General features: G+C 40.2%; 1 protein-coding gene across 3 annotated transcripts in view; it reads left to right on the top strand.

The window, feature by feature from the left end:
• furina (furin (paired basic amino acid cleaving enzyme) a) overlaps window positions 1-22,989 on the top strand; it is an 82,297-nt gene extending 59,308 nt beyond the window's left edge. For all 3 annotated transcript variants that reach the window (XM_008405438.3, XM_008405439.3, XM_008405441.3), the window contains exons 8-16: window positions 708-880; window positions 2,430-2,642; window positions 6,842-6,942; window positions 7,993-8,096; window positions 10,180-10,297; window positions 13,366-13,545; window positions 13,629-13,753; window positions 15,788-15,910; window positions 18,455-22,989. In XM_008405438.3, coding sequence (XP_008403660.1) covers window positions 708-880; window positions 2,430-2,642; window positions 6,842-6,942; window positions 7,993-8,096; window positions 10,180-10,297; window positions 13,366-13,545; window positions 13,629-13,753; window positions 15,788-15,910; window positions 18,455-19,041 — 1,724 coding nt within the window. In that variant the 3' untranslated portion in view covers window positions 19,042-22,989. The remainder of the gene's footprint in view (window positions 1-707; window positions 881-2,429; window positions 2,643-6,841; window positions 6,943-7,992; window positions 8,097-10,179; window positions 10,298-13,365; window positions 13,546-13,628; window positions 13,754-15,787; window positions 15,911-18,454) is intronic.
• The last annotated feature ends 1,073 nt before the right edge of the window (window positions 22,990-24,062 follow it).

Here is a 24,062-nt window from a genome sequence, read left to right on the forward strand (position 1 = left end):
TAGCATCTCGATCACTAAAATCTATATCAAATAATGACTCACCAAATATATCAACCTACAAAGTTACATTTTCTGAGAAACATAGTTGTTATATTTAATAGTTACAACTGCAAGCCTTAATCATCAAAAATATCAAATAAAATATGTATCACTAGAAGTGTGTTGAATGCTTGTAATTCACAAGGTTCTCTTTAAAGTGTAGCTAAAGTAAATCATTATCTAATTTATTGAGATGCATCTGTTAAAAGACTCTATACCATTTTAAAATGCCCGTAAAAGCCTTCCCTGATTTATAAGCTGCACCAACAGCTCCTCTTAGATTGCTGAAGTTTTTACTCCTTGTCATTTCGTTGACTCATCTTAATGCACCAAAGCAGCAAACTGCCAAAACTTTTACCATTTATAGAGGTTCTCACTGGCTGACGATGAGTTAATCGGATTTCCTGGCTGCTGCTTATCCTCCTAATTCCAGTGACAGTATTAAATATGTAATCAGCTCTTTTACACACTGCTTCGGCACCTTGGCTTAGTTTTTATTAACTAAATAACGTTAATGAAATGGGGCCATGTGGTGTTCATCTAAAGTTGGATTAACCCCGTTTGAAGACGGGGGATCTTTGACTATAAATCATATAAAGCTGGTGATTTGCGTGCATTAGATATTCATATAAAACTACCATTTCTACTTGCTGTCAACCTGGCTGCAGGAGTGCGCATGCTGGATGGAGAAGTGACCGACATGGTGGAGGCCCAGTCTCTCAGTCTGAACCCGCAGCATATCGACATCTACAGCGCCAGCTGGGGCCCAGAGGACGACGGCAAAACAGTCGATGGACCTGCTAAACTGGCCAAGGAAGCCTTTCTTCGAGGAGTCACTGATGTGGGTGTATGATTGTGTCTGTGTGGGGCAGAATTATTTACTGCCTCTGTATTGCCTCCTTTCACCAGTAAGTAATTGAACTGTTCAGGCATGAGAGGACACCAGCAAGAGGGACAAAGCAGTTTTTGACCCTGGCCTTCCCAAATAGGAAGAAATGTCCTCTAAAAGCCACCAGCGAGGACAATCGGGGAGAATGAGGAAACAAAAAACCGTCTCCGGCAGGTTCCCCCTCCCTCAGCTCCCCATTTGTTTTAAAGCGGTGTTGTCATCTGAACAACTGTGTTGGGTATTTTTGAAAGACTATTTATTATAATAAAGTTGGCCTTCCAAATGATAAATATTCACTTCAGGTTTGAATGATTAAATATTCCCAATTAAACTCTAATGTCTATATATATATGCACAAACATTGGAGATTTCAGGAGATTAATACTAAAAGCCAGTCTGTCTGCGTCGAACAGTAACAGTCTGAATATTAAACATGAAAAGATGCATATTGTGATGTCGACAGTCTTGTTGCTGATCGCAGCTCTTTGTGTTTGGCACATTGGGACCACATGAGAAATGAACAAGTCAACAGAATTATAAGAATACAGATTGCTCCTCACACTGTCTCTGCTCGCTTTGTCTCTTGCTGTGAGGCTGTAGGATTCAAAGCATGTCCCACAAAGCTGATTGGAAGCGCTGACACTGACTACTAAGATAATTGGCATTGTGACAGCGCTGTCAGATAGTGGAGTGGGTGGTGCATCGCTGGAATTGATCAACACATGGAGAGATGGTGCCACTCAATACAATAAAGCAGCTCTTAGATGAAAATTATTGCACTTTAAAGGCTGAGAGGTTATATGATTTATTACAATGAGCTGTTGTCATTTTGAGTCGTTATGTATTGCATTGCTGTCATGTGATACTTAGCTCTTTGCAATTTACTGAGTGACCACCTTGGCCCCGGCGATGTACACTGGGTTTTAATGGGACCTCTCTGAGGGACGGCCCAGGATACAGTCACCCTCCTGTAATTGGGATTTGTATTAAAGTTTGAATGAGAATCTCTTCTTCTTTGTCTGTTGTGGGTCTGCGAGGTAATTAAAAGGACGCGTGTTCAGTAGGGTGGGCATTTACCGTGTCATTTATCATTTATTGTAATAGATTTCTTATAAGTGTTTTGATTTATTGTTGTCGCGATACATTCCTATTTATAATGTTTAAAACCCCCCAACACTGTCCCTATTGCTATGATTGACAACTTTACTATTTTTTTTGCTGTTTGTCCATTGAAAGTATCAATGAATGCCAATAAATGTGAAAACACAGTCACCATGTGTAGTTTAGCGATACGAATCACAGGTGTTGTAAAGAAGCACATTACAAATGGGAATCTTTTCCAAGAGCATTATTTGTGTTTGTGGGGCAATGTTTACTGTGGCATACAGTTATCTGAAAAAGGATGTGATAAATAGTTTTTATTGTTATCACAACACTATTGCAAAGTATCGTGATAAACCTTTAAGTCTGCATTTAAGTAAGCGTGTTTTCTGCTCCTCAGGGTCGTGGCGGTTTGGGCTCCATATTCGTGTGGGCCTCTGGGAACGGAGGAAGGGAGAAGGACAGCTGTAACTGTGACGGCTACACCAACAGCATTTACACTCTGTCCATCAGCAGCACCACGCAGAACGGCAACGTCCCCTGGTACAGCGAGGCCTGCTCCTCCACCCTCGCCACCACCTACAGCTCGGGGAACATCAATGAGAAACAGATTGTGAGTTGGGGCCGAGGGTAGCGGGTCCTCTGCGTTTGTCTGCCTTTTCATGTTTCTGTCGCACAAAAGCTCTGACTTTACTTTGAGCTCCTCCATCCTTTCTCTGCTGAGTGGTTTCAAAGAGGACCTGCTGTCATTTCTGACAACTTTGTCAGGATGATAAGAAATCATTACTGTTTAAACTTTACCTTTAATAACATAAAGATACCTAATTTTTAAAGTGCAATCAGTAATACTTTTGTAATAAATTTATCAGTAATTATTTCTTGGTTAATGTCAAGTTGTCATAACAAAGACATTTTGAATAATGTCAACTTTGTATTAAAAGTGTCATGATTTACCGAATGACGCTTTATGACAACAGTCATAAATATTCATGAAGGCTTATTCATGTTCATGACGGGTGTTATGTCATGTTTATGACGGCATCATGTCAGTCTTATTCACCCCCCTTCAAATAAAGTGTTACCAAAAAATGTTCCAGCTACAAGGCGCTTAGTGTGAAGCCTTCAGTAGTGCAGAAACTGAAGTTTCAACTTCCCCCTCCCAGAGTTATTAACGGATAATATTCAGATATTAGCAGGGAACACAAACTGTTTTTGTCGCTTTAGCCTGTGAACTTGTTTGGACTGTTTCAATCTAGACAAAAAAGTTTTTTGTAAGGTGATTACTTTGTCTTCATTTTTCATGGCGATATTGAAAGCAGATGTCCACACTTTGTATGTTTAAATATTTTCTCTGCTTGTTTTCCCCCATAATGAATTGCTGAGTGACCACGTTTCCATATTTTCGACCACTTCGGTGTTTGAGAAATCAGAATAACCAGAATTCTTTTTCAGTGAGTCAGACGCTTTATCCACCGTGGAGTTAAACACAGCTGATGTGTGCAGCACACACAGACGCACGCAGATTCTGCTGCGGACTTCAGACAGGGAACTATCTTCACACACAGTAATTTTTTGGGGAAAAGTTTGACCTATGTTTAAATGTTAAAAAGACAAACGGATTGTTTTTCATCTGCATCTTTGATTACGCCGGTGAGTTGCAGCCCTGCCGTAAGTTTGCAGTCTAGTCCTGTTTGCTACCAGAGCCAGAGATTAAACCTCAGATTGTTTCTCCGTCTGCAACAAAATTAAACAAGGGTGTTGCTCTTCTGAGGATGTTTAGAGGACGATGCAGAGAAGCACAATCACTAGGGAAAAGTTGTTTTTCCTCCAAATTGAAAGGAGTGATTCTAAATGGGTTCAGGCATCCAGTAGACCTGACATTTCTTAGCTTAGGAGTGTCCAAATTGACTGGCAGGAAGCAAATGTAGACAGATTATATCTGTTGAATGTCTTGGAAATGCCTCAGTGTCCCTTCGGAAAAGCAGGGTTTGCCTAAACCGGATTCAAATTTCAAGACAGGCAAAAATGGATGGATTGAAGAATGTAAACTGATGTACACTTTCACTGACATGTCATCGGTATGGATGAATAAATGCTTTTGAAAAAAGATATTAAGATAACTCAAGACTTAAATGATCAAATTTGGTCAGGTTGTTGCTAATTTTATGATTGCTGCTGAAAGGGAGGAACTAGAGAAAATACTATAAATGTACATTTATAATTGAACCTGTATTTCCTGTTTAATGTAATTCTTAACGGTAGAAAATACCGACTCATTCTGAAATCAATCACTTTGGATATTTACCTTACTAGCAAGTAAATTGAAGTATTAACTGATTAACAAGTTTTTTTTTTAGTACATTAACCCATCGTCAAATTGATTGCAGCAGCTTTTTCTCCATTTCAACCAACAGTTAATTGTTGCAATTGCTACATACCTTTTCTTCAGACCTCGTGCTGCTTTGAGTCATTAAAAAGTTCATAGCAAACTGCTGGAGCTCTATCCATCAAATCTGTTTCTGCTTAACATTCTTGTGACAAGCATTAAATCTCTTTCTTACACATGCACACACCAGTACGCACGCACGCACGCACACACACACACAGACTGCCTCTTTATAGCATGCAGCCATGCAGCGTGAAGAGCTTGACAGGCAGCCGATGACAACTTCATGACATGTGGCTGGTCCCATAATGTGTCTGTGATGTACCGAGTTAATTATGATGCCACTCATGAACTTTCAAACAAAGAGCTGGAGAAGAGGAGAAATGTTGACATCTCTGAGGTTATACCAGAGAGAATATTTTGATCTTAATATTTTTTGTTTTGTTTTGGAAACCAAACTAGAAACCAAATGAAGCAAGGGGGCTGCTTCTAGAAATATCAAAACTATCCCAGTTTTTATTATTTAGAATAATCATTTTATAAAGCCTGTGGAAATATCTCCTGCTTTTATTTTATCGGTCTTGTATAGTAACAGACAGACCTCTTCTTTTGCATCATCCTGCAGGACAGCAGGCCTTTCATATGCAAGACTTCTGACATATGAAAAGTCTTTTTTTGTACCATTGGAGACAGACTTTTCTTTGAAAAAATTCTCTGCTTCTGCAGCAACTTACTTTTTATTCTTGCGGTGGGAGATATTAACATCTGGGAGCTGGCCAGTGAATCCACAACCCTCCGCTGTGGATCACTTAGGGGATGTCTGCTGAAGCAGTTCATTCTAAAAGGAGTCTCTCTTAAAGAGAAGGAGAGCACATGCTTTCCACAGTTTGATTTTCTAGCTGGCGGCTTTTTACTTTTAACCTTCTGCTTCTTTATGCGTTTGATGATTCTTGCCTCTAGCAAATACAAGCAGTATGGGATAACATATGAGAATCTGGTGAGGAGTAAAGGATTTTATTCATTTTACTGAGGCCAATTCTATGTTATCTGGTTATTTGAAGGGAATTCTGCAAATACATTTTTAATGCGCAAGTCGGCTTGTACGAATGTTTAGCGTCTGTAATATAGCGTTATTATATAGTATACTTGCACTAACGCAGTTTTCAAATGATGATTTTATTTATTAGAGGAACAAAGCTTTCCAAAGTAACCTGGCCCTTTTTGAAAAATTACTTGCTACTTTTTCAAACCTTTAGTTGTGATTAGCAACATTGATTACATTTTCCGGGCCACACCCAGACTTTTTTTGTTTTGTTTTGTAGGCCTTTATAATAAAGAAAAATACTTGAATATAACCTTTCTGGCGACATGAAGTAGGCTAAAGGATCTTAAAATGCAAGATGTCATGCACTTATCTAAATAAACATAAGATCAGATCAGAAACCAACTCATTGATATCTTAGTTTGGAAAGGGTTACAGAGTGTAAGCCTCTAACAGTGGCCAAAATTACTCCAAGGAGCAATTTGGATTCAACCAGGAAGTCACAAAAGAACCAGAACAACATCTAAAGCACTGCGGGCCTCATTTGCCTCAGTTAAGGTCAGTGTTCACGATTCAATAAAACAAAACAGACTGGGCAGAAAGGGCGTCCAGGGAAGATTTCCAAAGTGAAAACCACTGCTTAGTGAACACAAACAGGCATCTTGGACCTGAGAAATACTTTTTTTTTTTATTCCTAAATGTTCTGTGGACTGACCACACAAAAGAAGAACTTAATGGAAACGGTGTGCCTCGTTACATATGGCGTAAAACTAAGAGGAAAAAATACATTAATATGACAGTCAAACATATTGCTGAGAGTGTAATAATCTGTGGCTTTGCTGCTGTTTCAATATGTGAATGACTTGCCAGAGTTAATGGATCCTTTAATTATTATCAGAATGTTCACTCATCGCTTTGTCGCCTTAAAATCAAGCACTCTTGGGTTAAGCAGCAAGACAGTAATCTGAAACACACCATTAGGTGTGTAGCTCAAATATGTGACGGTTTTAAAATGGCTTAGTCAAAGCCTAGACCTACATCTGATTGCTTTGGTATTGTATGTACAGGTCATCACTTATGGAAAAACTTCTGAAGTAAAATAACTATAACAAGAGTGGGTCATAATTTCTCCACAGTGACGTAAAAAATCTCGTCTGTCATCATAACTCTTGATGCCTGCTGTTGCCAACACAGGTGGCACAACTGGTTTTTTAAAGGAGACATTTTATGCTGATTCTCTGTGTTAGTTAAATTTAGTTTGAAACTTTTAAGTGAGTGAAAATGGCAACAAAAAAAAAAGAAGCAAATGTAAAGGCGGCTAATATATTTTCACAGCACTGTCAGAACGGAGCAATCTGCTCAGCTTTTCGCTTCTCTTCCTCAGGTAACAACAGACCTCAAATCCAAATGTACCGACTCTCACACCGGCACCTCTGCCTCCGCCCCACTGGCTGCTGGGATCATCGCTCTCGCCCTAGAAGCCAAGTAAGTGTTTATCACCACTTTTCTATGAGTTTGGACCGTGAGCTGCACTGCCTCATTTAAATTCTGACGTATTGACTCAGGTTAATTTGAATCAAGTAAATCTAATGCACAAAAAGGGGAAAAAAATTAAAAAATGTGTACACAAGCTCGTTAAGTTGTGCATTCATTTTTATAGGGACAGTTTGAGAGTTTTTAGTTTGAGTAAATTCGATTTCAAAGCAGCTTGAATTAATGGCCAATTGTTATCAGTTCCTGCCATGTGGCTCGAAAACTCCCGACAGCAAAGAAAGTGTGAATATTTCAAAAAGAGTAATAAATTGATACTTTTTAAAAGCCTTCGTGTTGGATTAAGTCACCTCTGCTGGTGTTGCCAGCGTTCATTTTGATGCTGTTTTTCAATTTTTTAAAATTAAAATATAAAGTTATTTAAGCCGTCCTGCCGCATATTTAAATTGTGCTTTTACAAATAGCTCGGAGCGCTAATCATTCTTATCTGGTCACCCAGCACTAATGGACGGTCATAAAATATGTTCAGCACAAGGCTGGATGTAAGTAATTAGTCTTGCAGCAGAGTGAAATGATTGAGGGGAAAAACTGTAGATGGAAATGAATTTGATGAGAAAGGGTTTAGCTGGAGTTACTTTGTAAAATGCCGTCATTTAAGCCAAATCCGCAGTAAAAAGCAATAATGAATTTAAAGCTTGTATGAGGTTAATGAAAGGGAGACAAATCGGGCTCTGACTGTGTTTACCCCTTTTTTTGCCGGTTAAATCTTAGTGTTCTGCAGGAAAGAATAACAATAGAGACTCATCAGTTTTTCTTTGTTTTGCCAAAGGGCTGAAATGAGCCTCAAACCACATGCTGGCTGAAGATTTAAGAGACTGCCTGGACACTGAGCTCATTGTTTATAATTTGTCCACCTGCAAGTTAAAACTGCAGCCTGATCTTTGGGAGCTTCAGCTTGATTTACAAGCTAGAGCGTGTATTATTATACATGTTAGCCTGTATGTGCCTTTTTTACGTGCCAACATCCATTTCCATTTGTTCCAGTAAAAACCTCACCTGGAGGGACATGCAGCATCTGGTTGTGCAAACTTCTCGGCCTGCTCACCTGCTCGCCAATGACTGGAGAACCAATGGAGTTGGACGCAAAGGTACAGAAATATAATCTGTTTTTGTTTGGTAAGTCTTAAATCAATCACAAGTTAGTTCGAGTTGCATCTACTTTTCAGAGAAGTATGATCAGATGTGGGTATTAAGAGAGAGTTAGAGAGGAAAACGCCATATTCGTTCACATGGTATGAGGCTGGAAGACTCCCAATTGGGGTCAAGAAAAAAAATGGCAGCAGGTGCTTTGTACTCATGATTCAGAAATCTGCCAGTATCTGGCTGCAGCTGAAGGCAGTTTGTTCACCAAATGGTCAGAGAGCAGTACAGTAATGAGTGTCTGTAGGCAACAGTGAAGCATGGTGCTTGTTTCTTACACGTTTTTTGCTGCATCTGATTTGGTCACAATATTTGGTGGACTCAAGGCTGACAGATGCTGCAAGATTATCACGGATTGTCCAATTCCATCAGGAAGGCACAGAAGAGCTGAGAAAGCTTACATCCACAGCAAATATGTGGTTAGTTCTGAGAGGTGTTTGCAACAACCGACCCAGTGTGTTTCTTCAAAAAAAAAAAAAACTTGAAGAATACCTTGAAAAGTTGATGCTGTCTTAATGGGTGATTACGCCAAATATTGCTGATTTAGATTTTTCTTTTGGTAATTTACTTCACTGCTTACTTAGCCTGCTTGATGCCAGTGCAATTATATCACAGGCAAAGACATGGTGAAAATAATTAGACACTTCCAGTGTTGAAAGTATTCTTAGTCCGCATCAGTTGTTCACACCTGCCTAAAACTTTTTCACAATACTTTATATACAGTGCCATAGTCTTTTGTTTATAATCAGTTAAAAGTAAAACATGTTGACTGAAGTGCTGCACAGTTAAACCAAACATAAGAAATAAATCACACAGGAACACCGGATGTTATGAAGAAAAAAAATAGTCTAGGATTAGAACAAGTAGAATGGAGAGGAAATGAACTTGAAGACGCTGTCAGTAATTCACACTGGATTAAAAGTCAGAGATTTAGAAACCATAAGAAAATTTACCTGCTTGATACAAAACCAAAGCCTTCCACAGTTTTGGATCTCCAACAGGAAAATCTCTACATCCTCTGAGGTTTCATCACATCTTTGGAACACATAAAAGCATCTGGTCTTCTGACCTGAGGGAATGAGACGGTACATTAGAATGCAGCAGTTCAGACAGATAAAATGGAGCACAACTGTTAAGAGGCTTAAAGACAAAAAAAAAGGAAATGCAGTAAAAAAAAGCCAGGGAAAGGGGTGCCAAAAGTGGAGAAACAGGCTCCCTTTTTTTTTTTTGCTTGTACCAGTTAAAAATCAACTGCAGGCATTTGCTCGCAGTTGTAAATGAAAAATGGAAAATGGACTAATTCCACAAAGAAGCATTACAGCAATCAAGACACAGTCTTATAAAAGCAGGATTAGTGTTTCGGTGTTTCATCAAGAGAGAATACACACTCATCGTTGACAACCAATTAAACTGGAAATAACAGGATTTTACCAGTGCATTTAACGTGACTATCGAGTCTGAGAAGACTCCATTCTCACACCTCAATATTTGATTTACTCCAGTGAGGTTTGGGAGGCAAAGCTGAAGCATTTGCTGGTGAGACTGAACCTGAACAGCCTTACTTAAGTCTTATTGTGATGAAGACTGAGAAATCCGATTCCAATTATCTCCTGATATCAGAGCAGTCAGCAAAGATCTTTAGTGGACAGAAAACCTGGCAGTCTTCAAAGAAATGAAAAGAAATGTTATGATTCTGGTGAGAAAACAGAAAAAAAGAGCTGATCTGACAAAGGAGCCTTGTGGCACCTCCAAGGCAAACGTAAGAAGTTGTTGGTGATGCATCAAAAAGACAGGATCTTTGATGTCCAACCAATGCTTTAACCTAGAGATGATGATCTTTTGACCTGATGCCCAAAAGTGCAATCAATGCAATCACAAAAGTCTTCATGCTAAAAAGACATGCTAAAACGTGACCATGGAACGAGAACTAAAAACGTGCATCAAGTTGAAATCTGTGTCTAAAACTGGACCAGCGCAGACCTTCAGGACATCTCTGAAAATCTCATCTCTGTTCTCTCTTTGTTTCTGCAGTTAGTCATTCATATGGATACGGTCTGCTTGATGCCAGTGCAATTGTATCACAGGCGAAGACATGGACAAATGTGGGGCCACAGAGAAAGTGTGTGATCTCCATTCTCACTGAGCCGAGGTTTGTATGCTGTACATGACCACAGGTCTCACCGTGCTGAATTCGTTTGAACATTTCAGATAATAAACATAAAAAAAAAAAGATCCATTTGACAAAAAAATAATGAGCAAACTAATTTCAAACAACAAATCTGTTATTAGCTGTTCAAGTTGGCCAATTTTCATAGTAGGTGTGATTCAGCAAAATGTGCTCCTGGGAGCACTTACTGTAGCATTATGTCTGCATTTTGTATTGATCACAACATTTGTAGTGAAAAGGATGAAAGCAAGAGTAGCTGCACGTAGAATGAATTAATATGACTGCTTTGGAGAATAATCAACAAAATTTCAATGGAGTAGATTCAGCATGGAAAACAGCCCCAGGATTTTGTTGAATCAGTCAAGTTTGTGAAGCTGTAATGCTTCATCATCATAAATGCATGTGAATGAGATGTCTGTGTCTGATTGAGCCTTCATGCATCAATTCAGTGAAATATTGTGCCTTCATCTTCATCAACCTGGTGGCATTCATTAAAACCTCCGCCGACATTCGTCAGCTCAGGCTTCTCCCAATTACATGTTCTGTATTATTCTTCAGCCATCTCCCCCCCCACCACCACCACCCCTCTTCCTGATGACACAGACTAAACTCTGTGTGACATGCTCTGTTCATTACGCTCTCGCTGTCACTCGTCTCGCTGGGTTTGAGCAGATGGTCGAGTCTGGGAGCTGCAGGTTATTCAATTTACATTCTAGGTTTTTAGCTGACTCGCTTATCAATAGTGATTTGCAAAAAATGATTAGAAGAAGGAATTATCCTGTTACCACTACATGCTGGCAGTGCTGTGCGAACAGAGTTGTATCTGATTAAATTGTCTGTTCGCCCATAATTGCAGGGATTTATCTCAGCCACAGATAGTGATGTACTTGTGTAATAGATAACGCATCAAAAAGGCTTCTTAATGTTTTGCTGAATAACATCAGTTTGTTGCTCTGCTATCTAAAATCTGTGATTCGGACAGCTTCCGTGTTCATGCTTGAAAAATAGATTTTTAACCAAGGAGAAAATACTGCTAAAACTCCTCTGAGCTCCACTGAATAAGGTTGGATTTGTTATAAGCTGAATTTCATGCCCTCTTCGTGACCTCTGAATGTGTTATGAATTTATGGGTTTATCCATTCTGTTGTTACTGAGAATTTTACATGCTGATTGCAAGTAATCATGAGTAAAAAGGGAGAGAGAGCATTTTGAGAAAAGAGCAGGTGGATGAGCTGGAAGCTCTCTGGGAGCTTTTCAACAGATGATTTATAGTCTCGATACACTCTCCTGTTTCTCCCAGGTTACCCAACCGCAGCATCACAAAGCCTCACGTTTGGTTGGCTCAAAGAATTGTCGTTCGTTTGCTAAAATAAGTCTTACAAACACTTAAAAGAAATAAGAATTAGTTTCTGGCTGATACCGATTTCTGTCCGTTGAGGCTTGATCTGCTGCTTTTCATTTGATTGATTACATTTAAAAAAAATAAAATTCTTTAACACAAGAAGGGAGAAAAAAAATCAACTTCATATCTTCAATGTTTGCTTTATACCTCATATTGAATTCCCACCATTTGGTACCATTATGACAAGAGTCAGTGTTTTAAAGTGCTGCCTGCCAAGCGTCATTATGTTGGGGCTTATTCATATCCACCACGTCCATTAAGGGTGTAATTACTCCCACTGACAGAAGAGGGAGACAGAGGTGTTGCCTTTGGGGAAAATGGCTCAAAGGGGGTGATTATTAAAAAAACAAATCATAGTAGGAAAATAACTATATAAAACAAGGTTAAAGAGCCCTACCAGTATCTAGTTTATTTATACAGCACTAAATTACAGCAGATGACATCTCTAGGCACTTTAAAAATTCATATGCAATTACTGTATGCACGATCCAGTTCAGTCCAAAATCAGTAAAAATCAGTTTAGTTTATGGCAGAACAAGGATCCTAATTATTGTACAGTACAGATAGCCAGTTTACTTTTATGCTAATGGTTAATAAATTATATCTAAAGAAGCTCTAAGAATTGAAGTAAGTCAAGTTATTTGTATAGCATATTTTGGCAACAAAATGCATCACACCATGAAAACATCATACAGTAACCAACTGTGAAGCAAGCGGTAAACATTTCATTTTGTCAAATGCGTCTATATTTGCTTGATCAAAATCAAGCAAATATACATTATATATATTGGTCCATGTTCCAGTTATTATGAGTCAAAGGTAACTTTAAGCAGGTGTGTTTTTAAAACAGGATTTAAAGGAACTCGGTGAGTTCAAGTGTCTAAGGTTTTAGCAACATTTACAAATTTAGACAATTTGTAGAGGAAGCATGTGGTGACAGTGGAAGGCAACTGCTTTATGTTTATTAGGATCTCAGGCCCTGTGTGAGCTGTCATTGGTTGCAGCAGACTTTGATGACTTTTTAGAGCTTGTATCCTAAATGATTTGCAGGTTACAGATCTGGTTTGAAAAGAAATTGTGCGTGTAATTTTTTTCCGGTTTTAAAGAAACTAATTACAGGTTACAGAGCTGCATTTTATCACTCCCCCACTGTGCTTTAAGTTCAGCTTGTAGATGTCTTTTCCGAAGTAAAGCTGCTTTACGGGTCAAAGGTGTTTTACTGCAGGCAATCCTTTAATGGAGATTAAAATATGTGTACATGTTTGAACCGAAACTAGAGGCAGGCTTTGTTTTTGAGGCAATATGTGAGGTTTAAGAATCACTCCGGCTGTTGAAAGATGTTCACATCTGTGGATCCGAAGCCCGGTGCTGCGGTCCTCCTCAGAACGGTTGTGGATGTGTCTAATCTCCTAAGAGGATTTGAGGTGAAGGAAAGAAGGAGCGTTTGATGCTTTACCCGCCTGAGAACAGCGGTGCTACAGGTTCTAAGGCATTAATCCTCTTCACCCTTCACAGTCCCTCACAGCAGCCAAATCTTACTCCGTTTTCTAATTTGCGACAAAAGAAAAACTTTAATAAAAAAAATAAAAAAAATCCAACGAAGCAAAGATGATGTTTGTTCCTGACCGACTCTGTTATGGCCCCGCAGGAACATTGGCAGCCATTTGTCGATTGACAAAAACGTGGATGCCTGCCTGGGCTCAGACAGCTATGTGACCTCATTAGAGCACGTCCAGGCCCGGCTCACCCTCACTTACAACCGGAGGGGGAACCTGGCCATCCACCTCATTAGTCCCGCCGGCACGCGCTCCACCCTGCTCCACCCAAGGTACCAGCGACGCCACAATATGGACGCATTCAGTCCCAGTGGACAAACCTTTTTAACGCAGTTGCTTCCTTGGTTCCCTGCAGGCCTCATGACTACTCGTCGGAGGGTTTCAACGACTGGGCGTTCATGACTACCCACTCCTGGGACGAGAACCCCAGCGGCGTGTGGAGACTGGAGATTGAGAATGTCGCCGGCGCCAGTGACTACGGTAAAGCAGATTTCTTTCTACTTGTAAAATCTGATTTATTTGATTTATAAGAATCGGCCATAATATTAAGTAAGATTAACACACGATTAGTCAAAAGAATATATTCATCTTTGCAGGAACCTAACACAATTTCTGCATTTTACATTAAATCAAAATAAGAAATAGGAGAAATTATAATTGAAGATGAATGGCTTGATATAAAATTCCTGTAACTATACCTCACCGTCACTATTTTTCATTTTTTTTATTACACCTGAAATCAAGCAAAACGCCAGTTGTTGAAGGGAATGTGGAAACCATATGGCAGATCACATTCATGTTTTTTGGGTTTGTCAAGTTCTCCAGCCTTATTGGCAGGAGTTGGCTAGCATGATTCACTGGTAACACTTTATTTGAAGGGGGGGTGAATAAGACTGACATGACATCGTTATAAACATGACATAACTCCTGCCATGAATAAGTCTTCATGAATATTTATGACTGTTGTCATAAAGCGTCATTCGGTAAATTATGACACTTTTAATACAAAGTTGACATTATTCAAAATGTCTTTGTTATGACAACTTGACATTAACCAAGAAATCATTACTTCTATAAATTTGTTATAAAAGTATTACTGATTGCACTTTAAAAATTAAGTATCTTTATGTTATTAAAGGTAAAGTTTAAACAGTAATGATTTTTGACAACAGTCATAGATATTCATGAAGGCTTATTCATGTTTATGACAGGTGTTATGTCAGTCTTATTCACCCCCCTTCAAATAAAGTGTTACCGACTCACTTAATCATTATTCAGAATATAGAATATGGTTTTTACCCCACACACCTGGGAGTATGTGTAGTAAACTAATTTAGCAGACAAATATTTGACAAAACTAACATTTTGCAATTATGAGTAAATGGCAAAATAAGGACCCTGTAATAAAAGAGGAATGAATTGGAATCATTAAATACATTTATGAAATGTGTAGAATGACCTCTTCAGTGAATTTACGTATGGAAGGATTCTTTAAGAATTGGACAAAATGAAATACAAAGTTTTACATACAGAGTAGTATTTGTGTCTGAAACCCAAGTATAGGGAGGGTTCAAAATGAACTGAATAAATGCAAAGATGATTTGTTTTTTCTGTTCACCTTTTTGTGATACTGATGTGACTTGAGTTGTTTTTTTAGTTTTTCAATGTGTAAAAATAATTTTAAAATGTACAAAAACATAGGTCTGACAGCCATTATTTAAGATTCTTTAACTCATTGTAATTTGTTGTGTCTGGACCTCGGCTAAGAGGGTCAAGGTTCACCGCAAGGCGATTAGAGATCAAGTGGCTCTTGAAGCCGAGGTGCCTTTGCTCTCTCTGTCTAGTTTAAACTGCGTTGCCTTACAGCAGCCAGTTTACCTGTTGATTTCTGTTCTTCTGCATGGGAACACCGAAGTAAACAACTTGTGGGTGTTTTCATTATACTAATACGCATTTCTGCATCATCTCGGGGAGAATGTCAAAAAAAAAAAAAAAACATTGAAGGAAGGATGCACCTTTGATTTCTCAGCTCTAAGCTTCTCCTGAAGCCTCCTTTGTCCTCATCTCCTCAAGGTGCTTTTAAGGGATTGAAAGATGGCTCAGGATCGTGGGCAGGGAACAATTTCTAGGTCACCAGTGCAAGGAGGACACGAGGCAGCATAAGTTAAAGCAAAAAGGTGTTTTTATGTTTGCCTTTGGATTTGACATCCAACTCTCAATGCTTAATAAACAAACCTGCTTCACCCACAACTCGATAAACAACCAGAAAAAGGTACATTAGTCCAGAGTTATTCACTAAAGTCTTACTATTTAGTCTTTTTGTGTGTAGATCCTTTCAGTAACTGAACTTGGTCACAGAGGGGAGCTGCTCTGTTGAAATGTGTCGCAGAGTCATGTTCTGTCAGGAATATCAAGAGAATACAATTACCAGAATCCCCCGGGATGCGCGGCAGCCTTACAGCTTCTGACAGGCCTACTTCTAATTTCTGTTTTTATCTCCTCATCTCATTTTAGGCACCCTGACCCAGTTCACCCTGGTGCTGTACGGCACCGGCTCACCATCCTCCAACTCCTCTGAACAGCCCCAGTCCAACAACGACATATGCAAGACTTTGGATCTGAGCATGAAATGCATCGGTAAGACCCGTCGTCTTCCCCCCCCCGGTTAACTCCTCGCAGGAAGTCGCAGCAGTCAGAGGGCGGATAGAACAGATAAAAAGAAGCGCGTTGGTGTGAAAGCCCCAACATGCGATAGCTTGTGCTCAGCTGCACCCGCCCGCTTGGCGTTTCTACAGCAGCACCACTCAGATCTTCTCCACACTCCTGCCAGCGTGGGGCCTTGACCTCATCGTCAGTGTTTTAAATGAATAGCTAACCTCTGATGAGATCAGATAATCTTCACCTGAGGTCTCTTGGCTAATCTCATTTTAATTTAAAGCTCTTCTCCGCTCTTCCCAATACAAATATTGCTACGGTCGAGGTTTCACGCTCCCAGTGAGCCCAGTCTGAATCCAGCTGCATGTTGACGGAGGTGGAGACAGTCTGACCCCTACAGGCTGTCTCAGGGTCATGCATGCTGGCACTCGAGTGCTGACTGAATGCAATTATCGTGTATTTGAATCATCTCAGACAGAACGTTATGATAATTACGTATCTCCGGAACAGAGTTCTGCATGACAGCTGAATCACAATTATGTTATTTTCTTCCCCTAGATGCTAAAATGCTGCTGTGTTCAAGCCACATTTTTTTCAGCTCTGTTGCTTTCACGCTGCTGATGATCATTGTAGGCAGTGATCTGTACCTGGACCGGCTTTATTTGGGAATGTCTCTGCTGTCTTTACATGCTGCACTCAGAAGGCAGAAAATGTTTTCACTGAAATAAGAAAAAGGGAATCTAAACCAACCAGCCCAAAAATTAATTGAACTGAAGACAAACGCACTTTGGTTTATTTCTTCGAAGATGTGAACTTGAGTCAAAATATCTAAATAGCCTTTTTACTGATAAAATCATAAGATTCTTAATCATGAAGCCTGTCAAATTTAAATGCTTGCGTAAATGACCCAAAGAGATACCTGTTCTTGATCCTGGTTTAAAAATCAAATGCTGAAAAATATCATCATATTTACCCAGTCTGAAGTGACATCCTGACTTTTCTCTAAAGGACGTCTTAAGCATTGGTTGTATTAAAATTGATTAAAAGCTGTTAAATATTAAGTAATAGAAAAGCAGTAGTGTAAATAAATAAAAGCCGTTGCTTCAGTAGGATTCTTGTAACCTGAAGTGAAAAAGGACAGAATATTTCTAACGTTATATTTGTTTAATATTTAATATGAAGTGCAGCATCAGCACTGATTTATTAATTCAGTTTTAGACTCTCACTGACATCAGGTCAATTCACCAAAATTCAAACTTATTGCTACTTTGTCCTTTCCTACTATCATTTTCTACCTCTAAAGAAACCATTTTGTACTTAAACTAAGATGTATCTGTTTATTTTTATTGTCAGTGAAGCATTTGTATTAATTGTGGAGCTAAGTTGACATCAAAATGCTCAAATTATATTTGAGCATTCAATTTGAAACTTTGTACTACTGTCTGTTTCCATTTATAATAGTTGATGCTAAACATGACTGCAGATTAAAACAAAATATCCTGAAGTTACTAATAGCTGTCACATAAGCCATTAACTCATAGCAGAATATAAATAATGTTTGAGAAATGAGTTTAGAGTTAGACCGTCGGTTCTCAAAGCGGCTGTGAAACATGCACCTGTCGGCACAAAGTAATGGATGTTCAGCACGAATCGTCTTGTGACAAACAATAAAATCTCATTCAACAAAGTTGAACAACTAAATCGGCAAAGGCACAAAATGACTAGTTCCTCCTTCCCTCCCTATTTGTTCTGGGAAATAACTACGGATCCAGTGGTTGGCTGGTCCAGTTTCGACGAGTCAAACTCTTTACACAGTTTCACTTTCTTCCTTATGAAAAAGTTTTCTGCGTTTCAAACATCAACATTTAAACACTGTTTTGTTGCAGCACCTACCACTCAGATAAACGGATTATATAGCTTTTTGTGTTTCCTTCTGGTAAACATTTTTTTTATCCACTTCTGCTTCCAGTTTGTCATATTTGTGTATGTTGAAATGTATGTCTGGGGACCGTTGGTTAAAATCAACCTATGGATACAAATAGCTGCATCCTAAATTCACAAAGGAGCCTTGTCACAGATCCTTCCTCCCCACAACTATTAGACTCTACAGCCATAAACAAATTCAATAAGTATTTAAATACTTATTGATGTTTGCACATGTTCTTTTTAACACTTTAGGAACTTTTTTTTGTGTGTGAACCTTTATATCTGATGGTGCTGTTGCATCTCGATTTCCCCTCTGCGGAACAATAAAGGCCGTTTCTACTCTGTTCTAATAAATACACTAACTTGACTTGGAGTCAAATAACTTGTTGAAAACTAAAAATACTCTGTAATGTGACCGCTTGTTTAACTGAAGTTTAATGTTTAGAACTTGAGTGAAAACACTTGAGACTCCTAAATTAATGACTTGCCCCAGCTCTGTAGGTTTTTTTATTCCTTGTTTTTGGCTGCTCTGACTCACCAAAGGGGGTAAATATTGAGTGCAGCTGCTGATTTCAGTTTCTGTCTCTCTCGCCGCCACAGAGTGCAACCCTGGCTACTACCTCTTTCAGCAGGGCTGTGTGAAAGAATGTCCTGCGGGCTTCGCGGTGGGCACCCAGCCCCTCAAATATGCGGTGGGGAACTACATCCAGCCAGCTTCCGTCCCGGCCTGCCTGCCGTGCCCGTCTCCCTGCGTCACCTGCAGCAGCCTCAGCCCCCCGTTCTGCCTGACCTGTCCCGATCACAGCTCCCTCAACCAGATCTCGGGCACCTGCCTGCGCCTCAACCACTCCATGCGCGAGTCGCCGGGGGTCTTCATGGAGGAGCGGAAGCCTTGGTTCAAGCGCGACTCTCAGCTGCCCATCACCGTCGCCGTGCTCAGCTGCATGGCCATCATCACGACCTTCGCGGGCGTCTTCCTGATGCTGCAGCTGCGCTCCGGCACGCTCATCAAGCTGCCCTCGCTGGAGGCCGGTGGCGGCTTCACCCTGAGGGGGGGAAGGGTGGTGTCGTACCGCGGCATCCCGACGGTTTGGGGGGACGACGGACTGAACACCGACTCAGAAAATGAAGAGTTCGACGTCCACAACGAGAGAACTGCCTTTATCAAAACACAAAGTGCTCTTTAATGCCTTCATAAGTCCCTCCTCCTCCTCCTCCTGCTCTACTTTTAAACTCCTCTCCTCTCCATCTGTCCGACACTTCAGGGCTGTTTGCTGTGCTCAGTCTCATCCGCACATACACCCAGTTAATTTTATTCTTTCCATCTTATCAGATCCTCATCTGCTTTTAGGAAGTGGCCTCACTTGGTTGTGGGAGCCTTGATGGGAAGCTGCTGTTTTTGAAAACTGGGGATGGCCTAAGCTTTTCGCTCTGTTCACACTTGGCTGCATTTCTGTTCAGGTGTCTCCCTCCTCCAAGCCTCCAATCACTAACAGCATCTGTTGGTGCAGAGTTCATTTCCCTCCAGCTCCTCTTTGTTACAGTAAACAATTGCTCATCATTTACTGCGTCTCCCTGCCTTTTTCCCCCTCCTCCCTCTACCTTCCATTAGTCTCAGTGCAGTAGCCAGATGAGATTTTTGAATGTGAGAGTAAGAGATGATTTTGTGTGCGTGTGCATTTCTGAATGAGTGAGCCTGCATAATAAAGGGTGTCGAGGTCTGATGAGCAGCATGGAGCGTCGCGCCCCTAGTTTAAAGCGCTTCCTGTCGTTTATTATTTTAGCTGATGACAAACTGACGGTTATTAAAGAGGCATTCACTTAAAAACATTTATTCTCTCCACAGTGTTTGTTGACATCAGGATTCGAAACCGGTGCAGCAAAATCCAACATTTTAGCAGGGAGTCGCGCCTCTCGAGCGCATTCGAATCAAAAGCGTAACTAGCGATAAGAATTTAAATTGAATAGTTTAAAAAGCAAAAAATAACTAAAAGAAATAACTAAAAGAGATTACAGCCTCACATTTTCTGCACTTTAGGACAAAAAAAATAAAATAAAGCCAAAAAAAAAGCAAAAGATAAGAATCTCAAACACTCAACCATAGACGTTTAATGGCTGCATCTGATGCACCCGTCCTCAGGGGTGAGAGGTCAATCAGCCGAGGCGCTGCCGCGCGTGTGTGAGCCTCAAAGCAGCTGGCAGGTGTTGACTTACCTGTGATTGATTCCTCGACTCAGCCGACGCCGTAACAATACATCAAGGCTCTCCCCTGCTGTCAGAGCGAATCAGCCCCACAAACACCGGCCTCTTGCCGTAACGACTGGATGCGGCTTCGTGCGTCAGGATGTAAAGTGTCACCTGACTCACCTGGCCTCTGAAGTGACGTTTTCTTCCCTCCGCTCTCGGCTCCGCTCTCCAGATCTCGAGTAATGATTAAAGTCCCACGTCGACGCTCCTCAGCTCATCAGTGTCTCTGCACTCCAATCCTCATCCAATCAGAAATTCAAATCCTCATCAAGTCGGCGTACTTTATACTCCAAATGATACTACAGCGAAGAGATTTTATTAATATCATTTCTCTTTAAGTGATATCAGTTTTGTTTTTTTTTCCTTCCTGAGCTGTAATCATATGAAATAAGCATCTCGTCGTTTAATCCATTATAGCCATGTTGATTTTTGTTTTCTTCCTTTTTTTTGTTTAAATTTCTGCACAAAAAAATGCTGAAGCTTGCTGGGAGAGGTTTCCAGATGATGGCGTGCACAGAAAACTGCAGCTGCTCATCCTTTTATCTACCTCTCATATCCCACAGCGAGGCTTCGTAGACTCTTAGAGGAGCTGTTAATTACAGAGGTGAATTTAAATGTGGGTTAGGCATGAAAATCTTCTCTGTGGTGATTTAGGTGACGGGGTGCGCGTGCTGAATTCATGTTTTAGAAGGGAAAGGGTGAAAGTAAATCAGAAACTGTCAGCTCCACTTTCCTGGAAACTCCTCTGTTCTCGTAAATGCATTGCCTGTGAGGATCGGCATCATGCGTGGTCACACGTGGGCTTTAAGATGAAATGTTCACAGATGAAAATGGCTGGCATTCAAGTGCTAAATCAACCGGGGCGTTTCTGCTCTCCATCCCTAAATGGGGCGTCTCCTTCTGGATCTCACTCTTTTGTTGTTGTTGTTTTGGTTTTTTTCTCTTACGTTTATGTCACTGACAATCAATTTCCTTGTCTTGAGTGCAAGAGGGTGCGAAGGCATACAAACAAATCGATTTTAGCTTCTAATTTAACCACTGGTGTTGTAAAGTCTTCACAGGTGTTGCAGAAACTGAGCTGAGGGAAGCAGGTATATTAGTGTGGAGGCTGTCAAACACCATAAAATCCCCTCAGTTGGCCACATGTTTGCTCTGCAAAAATGCAAAATCTTGCCAAGTATTTTTGGTCTAGTTTCTAATGCAAATATCTTAGTACACTAGAAATAAGAGAAAGCTAACTTACCAGTAGCTTTTCAGCATGACGTAGAAGCTATTCTTATGTCAATAATTCCTTAATACTGATTAAAAAGCACCAGTTCAACTGACAAATTATTCCGACAAATTTTTTCATGTTATAAGTGAAATAATCTGCCATTGGAACTTGTAATTTAGCATCAATATTAAGGAATTATTCCCTTATTCTCCTGTATCTTGCCGATTAGTTACTTGTAGGATAGTTTTGTCTTTTTTAACGTGTACTGACATATGAGCCTCAGAAACTAGACGAAAAATACGCGGTAAGATCTTGTGTTTCTGCAGTGTGGTCACTTCTGAACTGGAAGGAGACCCATGAGAGCGGCACTGGTGGAAAACGCTCTCAAAAGCAACAAAGACGTTACAGTTGTTGCTTTTTGTGATGAACTTTGATGCCTACCGCCATTAATGCTTTGATTGGTCTCCACAGAGCTCCGGCCTCAGACTCAGCCGGCTTTGTACAAAACACCAGAAAATGGGCAACAAAACAGGCTCCAATTAAAATCTGAATGTTGAAGAACTATAATGAAAAACGCACTTTGCCTTTTCCCGCTTCAAACTCTTTCTTTGCCACATTTCGGAGCCCATTAAAGCTCGCAGATTGATTTATTTTTCCTTCGTCTTAGGTTGATGTATTCACTACAACTCAACAACTCTTAACCAATTCTCACTTTTCTCATTCAAGGGTTTAACTTTTAGAGAAACTCCTGAATGGCGGCAGCATTAATTAGCTCGTGCTTCCTGAGCTGCTGAAGCCCATCAGCAGCTTTCACTGACACCATGTGATATAAAGTACACACTAAAAAGGAAAGCGGTGCGCTAATAGCCCCAGAAAGCAGCTTTTTCATGACTGTAAAGCCCCCCCCCCGCACCCCCCTCACCTCGCTGGCATTAAAGCTCAAAGCTGTTAAACGCTGACAAACAAAAAAAAATCAGTTTGATGCTAGTTATTTTTCTTTTCTGATTATAAAGATAAAACCCATCACGTCGTTTTAATGCTGTCACTCGGAGCTCGGTGTTGCTCCTGTCCCCGTTTTTAGGATGTAGTCTGAAGTTGTCCACACGAACTCGGACGTATTCGGTGGGAGCAATATCTTTGGCATAACCAAAGACAATCATTCAGATGCTGTCTGTTTCGTATTAGAACGTGTCGCCTCCAGGTCGGTTCGTCCCGCCGTCCTCCTGTAACTGCGTTTAGTTGAAACCCATCGGTGATCCGTGACGACATGTTGCCTGTTGAGCAGCCGTGGAGGGAGGAGGTAGAATGTATCCCATCGCCATGACCTTAAGGGCTGAACCGGATCTGCGCGCACATGCTTGTTAAAGTCGAAGCGAAACACTTTGCGATGGAGGAGCCGTCTCAGTCCACTCCTTTGACCTCCTCCCGCCTCCAGGTGAGGATCCTGACCTGTGGCTGCACACAGTACCTTACAGATTTGTGACCTATGATTAATGTACAAGAATGACTATCCTACATGGGACATAACTCTAAAATAAGGCCTATTTTTGTACTATATGAACGGTGCAGTGTAATTTTCTTGTAATTTAAAGATGTTTTTCTTTTGTTTTCTCCTTTTTATTTAATTGATGTCAATTATAGATTCTACTAAAAATAAAGATCTATGCAAATTTAAGCGCGTCTTGACTCGTTTTGTTTTCACGGTTCCTGTGCTGTTGGGAAAAATATGCAATTTTAATCAGCATTTCCAAGGCCTCGAGAGAAAAAATATTTTCAGACTATTTTCACTCACTTGGTTTTCTTTTTTCTACATTTTCATTTTACTCATTTCTTTTCTTCTGTCCTTCCTCCCTTTTGTCTGACTCATGTCCTTTCTTCTTTCCGTTTTTGTGTCCTTCCTTTCCTTGTGTACTTTGAAGCTGTCATCATTGTGTTCGCCTATCATCATTTTTTGTACCTTCCTTTTGTGCTTTTCTTTCTTTCCCTTTTTCCTCAAACCATTTCTCGTCAGTATCCTTTACTTTTCCCCTTTGTGTACTTCCTCTAATTTTTCTTGTTTTTCCCTTCATTTCTTTCTTTCTCCATGTCCTTCCTCCCTTTCTTCCTTGCTTGACTCCTGTCTTCCTTGCCTTCTTCCATTTTCTTCCTTCCTTTCCCTTACATCTTTTTTCCTCTTTTGTCCTTTGTCTCCTCCTTTTTGCACCTTTCATTTCTACCTTAGCTTCTTCCTTGTCTTTCACTTATTTCCATTCTTGCCATTTTTTTCCTCGTCTTCATGTCTTTCCCTTTTCCTCATCTTTGTGTACTTCTGTTCCCTTCTTCCCTTCATTGGGTTTTTTCCTCTCCTTTCCTTTGTCTCTCTTCCTCTCGGCCCATGTATTTTCTTTCCCCCTTGTTTTTAATTTCTCTTTCTTCCAGTCAAACATTTTCTTCCCTGTGCCATTTCTTTCTTTCTCTCAACTTTCTTACCATCCATATTTTCTTTTTCTTTTTCCTGTTTTCCTTCTTTTGAAGTCTCTTATCAGTTATTTAAACCCTGCCGCATTATATTTCCTAATGAAAGTTTGTGTTTTGTATTTAAATTTGAGCTCTGAGAATCCTGCAGCACCTGAAGAACATGTTGGTAAACTGAAATAAACACGGTGCTGAAGCTGTGACTCAACCTTTCTTCCTTGCCTTTGTGCATCCAGTGAATTAATAATGTACCGAAATACATTTTGAGTTAAAATTACCAAGTTTATGCAGCAG

This window comes from Poecilia reticulata, chromosome 3, assembly GCF_904066995.2.
Source record: "Poecilia reticulata chromosome 3, P_reticulata-male-v2, whole genome shotgun sequence".
Taxonomy (NCBI): Eukaryota; Metazoa; Chordata; class Actinopteri; order Cyprinodontiformes; family Poeciliidae; genus Poecilia; species Poecilia reticulata.